The following is a 7,528-nucleotide window of genomic DNA, read 5'->3' as shown; positions in this document are numbered from 1 at the left end:
CACATTCATTCACACACTCATTCATTCGCACACTCATTCATTCACACACTCATTCATTCACACTATCATTCACTCATCATTCACTCATTCACACATTAATTCACGCACATTCATTCACACACTCATACATTCACTGATTCACACATTCATCACGCACTCATTCATTCATTCACACACTCATTCAATCACACACTCATTCATTCACACATTCATCACACACTCATTCATTCACACACACATTCATTCACACACTCATTCATTCATTCATTCACACACACATTCATTCACACACTCATTCACACACTCATCATCCACTCATCCACACATTCATTCACGCACTCGTTCATTCACACACTCATCCACTCATTCATTAGTAGGCATTTCATCTTTGTTATATTTCGGTTTATTGGCGTTTCGGCCTCGTTTCCATTCGGTTCTTTGGTTTCGACATCTTTGCTTTGTCTTCTCGTCCGTCGGCGCCACGTCCGCGTACCAGTCCCACCTGCCCACAGTTAATCTCCCCCCCCCCTCCCCCCCACCCCCCACCTTGAACCATGTCCTCTAGTTCTCGTTGCTTTTGGACGGAAGACTACTCATGTGGGGGGGGGGGGGGGGGGGATTACTGTGAGGGAGGGGGAGGGCAAAGGGGGGACCTGGCACGGGACACTTGGTAACTGTTGGTGCCTTTATGCAAATAATTTTCACTGGGACATGTCACATCTGACTATAAAGTGTCATTCAGTCATTCATTCATTCATTCATTCATTCAATACCTTTTTAATCCATCCACACATTCTTTCATTCATTCACACATTGATTCGCACACTCATCATTCATTCATTCATTCATTCATACACATTCATTCACACATTCATTAACTCATTCATTCATTCACATTGATTCTTCATTCACACATATGCATTCACACATTCATTCATTAATTCATACATTCACACATACATTAACTCATTCATTCACACATTGATTCACATTCATTCATTCACACATACATTAACTCATTCACACATCCATTAACTCATCCATTCATTCACACATTCATCAACTCATTCATTCACTCATTCATTCACTCACTCATTCATTCACACATCATTAACTCATTCATTCACATTCATTCACACATTCATTCATTCACACATATTAATTCAGCACACATTCATCCACTCATACATTCACTCTTGCATTCATTCATTCACTCATTCATTCACACATTAACTCATTCATTCACACATTCATTCATACATTCATTCACACATTCATTCATATATTCATCACACATTCATACATACATTCATTCATACATTCATGCATTCACACACATTAATTAATTCATTCATTCATTCACGCATTAATTTATTTACACACTTATTTGTTCATTCACTCATTCATTCACACACTCACTCATTCATTCACACTCATTGTACGTGTGCTGTTGAGAGCCAGAGACACGGCGTTGAGAGCAGGTGATAAGGGGGCCCTGAGAACAGCGAGCGGCAAACTGTCCCGGTCCATTAGGGAGCGCATGCCCGGAAAATCCACGGCCACTTCAATGACAGCGAGGACACACAACAGCTGGGCAACGCATCCTAGCCATCACCAACTACAGGACATCAACACCAGCCTGTGACATCGATGCCTCTCTGCCTGATAGAAACATATAAATTAGGTGCAGGAGTAGAGGACATTCGGCCCTTTGAGCCTGCACCGCCATTCAATATGATCATGGCTGATCATCCAACTCAGTATCCCGTACCTGCCTTCTCTCCATACCCCCTGATCCCCTTAGCCACATCTAACTTCCTCTTAAATATAGCCAATGAACTGGCCTCAACAACCCTCTGCAGCAGAGAGTTCCAGAGATTCGCCACTCTCTGTGTGAAAAAAAGTTCTTCTCATCTCGGTTTTAAAGGATTTCCCCCTTATCCTTAAGCTGTGACCCCTTGTCCTGGACTTCCCCAACATCGGGAACAATCTTCCTGCATCTAGCCTGTCCAACCCCTTAAGAATTTTGTAAGTTTCTATAAGATCCCCTCTCAATCTCCTAAATCCTAGAGAGTATAAACCAAGTCTATCCAGTCTTTCTTCATAAGACAGTCCTGACATCCCAGGAATCAGTCTGGTGAACCGTCTCTGCACTCCCTCTATGGCAATAATGTCCTTCCTCAGATTTGGAGACCAAAACTGTACGCAATACTCCAGGTGTGGTCTCACCAAGACCCTGTACAACTGCAGTAGAACCTCCCTGCTCCTATACTCAAATCCTTTTGCAATGAAAGCTAACATACCCGTTCAATAATGACCAACCCCACTCACCCACTCCACGCCCTGAAGGTGATGAAGTGCAGCATCTTCAGTCAGAGACTGATTGCACCAATGTGCAAAACGGAGAGATATAGGAAGTCTTGTATACCAGCTGCTATAAGGTTTTACAATGCACAAAAATAATTTTGCATTATTTTTAGTATTCATTCATTGTATTTTAACTTATGGAAGCTATCGGAGGAAATGTGTGGTGTTATGTCTGTCTTGAAGCTGTTGTGGCACTGTAATTTCCTGTAAAGGATTATTAAAGGATCTATCTATCTATCTAAGCCCGGTTTGAAGCACAGAATGACGTGGAGGTGAGGAAAACCCCCCCCCCCCCCCCCCCCCCCCAACGGCCAGGTGCCATGTCTGATCACAGCTGATGTTCATTCACTTCACTCATTCATTCATTCACACTCATACATTCATTCACACATTCATTCACTCAATCATTAATTCACTCATCATTCACACTCACTCATTCATTCACTCACGCATTCATTAATTAACTCATCCATTCACTCACTCATTCACACACTCATTCATTAATTCACACATTCATTAATTCACTCAATCATTCATTTACCCACTCACTCATTCATTCACTCACTCACTCATTCACACTCACTCATTCATCCATCAATCATTCACTCACTCATTCATTAATTCACTCATCCATTCACTCATTCATGCACTCAGTTTTTCACACACTCATTCATTAATCACACATTCATTAATTCACTTATCCATTCACTCACTCATTCATTAATTCACTCATACATTAATTCACTCATTAATTCACTCACTCACTCATTCACTCACTCATCATTCACTCATTCATTCACTCACTCACTCAATCATTCACTCACTCACTCATTCACTCACTCATTCATTCACTCATTCATTCATTCACTCACTCATTCAATCATTCATTAATTCACTCATTCATTAGTTCACTCACTCACACTCATCCATTCACACATACATCTGTTCATTCATTCACGGGTGTACAAGAGCCTCAGGGAGACAGACACAGACAATGAAGACAATGACCAAGGCTTGAAAGATGAGACTGTTTTTGTTTTCCCAGCAGAGTGGGCTCATCAGACCATAATGACGAGCCACGTATAAATACAGAGCATCAACAGAGCCCCAACCATCCCGCCCCGATCCCATCTCCATGTAGTGTTTCAGTGTGGGGGGTGAGAGACCCCCTGGCTTTGTGTTTGTAGTGATAATGGCCGGCCGTTGGGGATAGCCCTTCCTTGGAACCCTGATGAGGCATCTTCATTCCCTTCAAGGGGGACCTCTGTAGAAAGGGCTCCAAGTGTCGGAGTAACACAGCGAGCTGGGCCGCACCTCCAGAGAACATGGGTCTGAAGAATGGACTTGATCCGGAGCTTCACCTATCCACGTTCTCCAGGATTGCTGCCCGACCCGCCCGGCACTCCGTGTCCTAAACCAGCAGGAGCCCGTCCGTAAGTGACAGGAACAGAATTAGGCCATTCGGCCCATCAAGTCTACTCCGCCATTCGATCATGGCTGAAGAACATCCAGCAGTTCCGCGTATCTACGGACAGAGTGTCTTCAGAAACAGTTCGGAGAGGTGCAAACTCTTCCACCTAACTCTCAGCAGAGCAACGGCCACAGATCATGTCCTCTCTAACTGCTGCTGAGATTCCCATCTTCCAAGCCGGTTGAACGAGGATTGGCCGTGAAGAGCAGACGTTCGAGATTTCTTTGAAACATAGGTGCAGGAGTAGGCCATTCGGCCCTTCGAGCCAGCACCACCATTCAATATAATCATCCACAATCAGTACCCCGTTCCTGCTTTCCCCCCATATCCCCTGATTCCGTTAGCCCCAAGAGCTAAATCTAACTCTCTCTTGAAAACATCCAGTGAGTTGGCCTCCACTGCCTTCTGTGGCAGAGAATTCCACAGATTCACAACTCTCTGGCTGAAAACGTTTTTCCTCATATAACCATATAACTAATTATAACCATATAACAATTACAGCACGGAAACAGGCCATCTCGGCCCTACAAGTCCGTGCCGAACAACTTTTTTTCCCCTTAGTCCCACCTGCCTGCACTCATACCATAACCCTCCATTCCCTTCTCATCCATATGCCTATCCAATTTATTTTTAAATGATACCAATGAATCTGCCTCCACCACTTCCACTGGAAGCTCATTCCACACCGCTACCACTCTCTGAGTAAAGAAGTTCCCCCTCATATTACCCCTAAACTTCTGTCCCTTCATTCTGAAGTCATGTCCTCTTGTTTGAATCCTCCCTATTCTCAAAGGGAAAAGCTTGTCCACATCAACTCTGTCTATCCCTCTCATCATTTTAAAGACCTCTATCAAGTCCCCCCTTAACCTTCTGCGCTCCAGAGAATAAAGACCTAACTTATTCAACCTATCTCTGTAACTTAGTTGTTGAAACCCAGGCAACATTCTAGTAAATCTCCTCTGTACTCTCTCTATTTAGTTGACATCCTTCCTATAATTGGGCGACCAAAATTGTACACCATACTCCAGATTTGGTCTCACCAATGCCTTGTACAATTTTAACATTACATCCCAGCTTCTATACTCAATGCTCTGATTTATAAAGGCCAGCATACCAAAAGCTTTCTTTACCACCCTATCTATATGAGATTCCACCTTCAAGGAACTATGCACGGTTCTAAATGGTCTACCCCTTATTCTTAAACTGTGTGACCCCTGGTTCTGGACTCCCCCAACATCGGGAACATGCTTCCTGCATCTAGCCTGTCCAATCCCTTGAAGAATTGAATATGTTTCTATAAGATATCCTCTCATCCTTCTAAATTCCAGTGAATACAAGGCCAGTCGACCCATTCTTCCATCATATGTCAGTCCTGCCATCCCGGGAATTAACCTGGCGAACTTGAGTCCGTGTGCTTTTCCCGATCCCGGGGAATTCTCATCAGGCCAAATTCAATCTCTGCCCCCTTCCCGCTTCCTCCTCCCCCCCCCCCCTCCAAATCCTTGACAGCGAGTGGACCCTGCCCATCGAGTCTACTCCGCCATTCAATCATGGCTGATCTATCTCTCCCTCCCAACCCCATTCTCCTGCCTTCTCCCCATAACCCCTGACACCCGCACTAATCAAGAATCTATCTATCTCTGCCTTAAAAATATCCACTGACTTGGCCTCCACCGCCCACCAAGGCAATGACTTCCACAGATTCACCACCCTCTGATTATAGAAGTTCCTCCTCACCTCCCTTCTAAACGAGCGCCCTTTAATTCTGAGGCTGTGCCCTCTGGTCCTAGACTCTCCCACCAGTGGAAACATCCATATAACCATAAATATAACCACATAACAATTACAGCACGGAAACAGGCCATCTCGACCCTTCTAGTCCGTGCCGAACACATAATCTCCCCTAGTCCCATATACCTGCGCTCAGACCATAACCCTCCATTCCCTTCCCATCCATATAACTATCCAATTTATTTTTAAATGATAAAAACGAACCTGCCTCCACCACTTCCACTGGAAGCTCATTCCACACAGCCACCACTCTCTGAGTAAAGAAGTTCCCCCTCATGTTACCCCTAAACTTCAGTCCCTTAATTCTCATGTCATGTCCCCTTGTTTGAATCTTCCCTACTCTCAGTGGGAAAAGCTTTTCCACGTCAACTCTGTCTATCCCTCTCATCATTTTAAAGACCTCTATCAAGTCCCCCCTTAACCTTCTGCGCTCCAGAGAATAAAGCCCTAACTTGTTCAACCTATCTCTGTAACTTAGTTGCTGAAACCCAGGCAACATTCTAGTAAATCTCCTCTGTACTCTCTCTATTTTGTTGACATCCTTCCTATAATTTGGCGACCAAAATTGTACACCATACTCCAGATTTGGCCTCACCAATGCCTTGTACAATTTTAACATTACATCCCAGCTTCTATACTCAATGCTCTGATTTATAAAGGCCAGCATACCAAAAGCTTTCTTTACCACCCTATCTATATGAGATTCCACCTTCAAGGAACTATGCACGGTTATACCCAGATCCCTCTGTACAATTTTAACATTACATCCCAACTCTCCACATCCACTCTATCCAGGCCTTTCACTATTCGGCAAGTTTCAATGAGGTCCCCCCTCATGCTTCTAAACTCCAGCGAGTGCAGGCCCAGTGTTGCCAAACGCTCATCATCGTGTTATCTCCCCAACTCTCTCCCTCTGTGTTTCTCCCCGTCTCTCTCTCCCTGTTCAGACCAAAGGCCATCGCTCTGTTTCTCCCTTCACGGATGCTGCCTTACCAGCCGAGCACCTTTCCTCTCCTCCTGGTCTTCACGATCGTGGAGGAGGGGAGGGATTGATAAGTTAACAGGAGCAGAATTGGGCCATTTGGCCCATCAAGCCAACTCCACCATTCAATCATGGCTGATCTATCTCTCCCTCCCAACCCCATTCTCCTGCCTTCTCCCCATAACCCCTGACACCCGTACCAATCAAGAATTAATCTTGTACACCTCTCTCTATACCTCTCTCGATCACCCCTCATCCTCCTGCGCTCCAAGGAATGGAGTCCCCAGCCTGCTCAACCTCTCCTGATAGAAACATAGAAATTAGGTGCAGGAGTAGGCCATTCGGCCCTTCGAGCCTGCACCGCCATTCAATATGATCATGGCTGATCATCCAACTCAGTATCACATCCCTGCCTTCTCTCCATACCCCCTGATCCCCTTAGCCACAAGGGCCACATCTAACTCCCTCTTAAATATAGCCAATGAACTGTGTGGCCTCAACTACCCTCTGTGGCAGAGAGTTCCAGAGATTCACCACTCTCTGTGTGAAAAAAGTTCTTCTCATCTCGGTTTTAAAGGATTTCCCCCTTATCCTTAAGCTGTGACCCCTTGTCCTGGACTTCCCCAACATCGGGAACAATCTTCCTGCATCTTGCCTGTCCAACCCCTTAAGAATTTTGTAAGTTTCTATAAGATCCCCTCTCAATCTCCTAAATTCTAGAGAGTATAAACCAAGTCTATCCAGTCTTTCTTCATAAGACAGTCCTGACATCCCAGGAATCAGTCTGGTGAACCGTCTCTGCACTCCCTCTATGGCAATAATGTCCTTCCTCAGATTTGGAGACCAAAACTGTACGCAATACTCCAGGTGTGGTCTCACCAAGACCCTGTATAACTGTCGAGTCATCTCTAGAACAG

General features: G+C 44.8%; 1 protein-coding gene across 1 annotated transcript in view; it reads right to left on the bottom strand.

Moving 5' to 3' along the window:
• Positions 1-4,312: 4,312 nt before the first annotated feature.
• The window catches only part of LOC129715556 (ral guanine nucleotide dissociation stimulator-like), a 32,696-nt gene continuing 29,480 nt past the window's right edge, over positions 4,313-7,528 (bottom strand). The window contains exon 11 of the mRNA XM_055665429.1: positions 4,313-7,528. This exon is cut by the window's right edge and continues 161 nt beyond it. Coding sequence (XP_055521404.1) covers positions 7,520-7,528 — 9 coding nt within the window. The 3' untranslated portion in view covers positions 4,313-7,519.

The sequence above is a fragment of the Leucoraja erinacea genome, unplaced genomic scaffold (assembly GCF_028641065.1).
Source record: "Leucoraja erinacea ecotype New England unplaced genomic scaffold, Leri_hhj_1 Leri_1243S, whole genome shotgun sequence".
In the NCBI taxonomy this organism is placed as follows: domain Eukaryota; kingdom Metazoa; phylum Chordata; class Chondrichthyes; order Rajiformes; family Rajidae; genus Leucoraja; species Leucoraja erinaceus.
The sequence above is the reverse complement of the archived record's forward strand: the minus strand, read 5'-3'. Positions and strand labels throughout refer to the sequence as shown.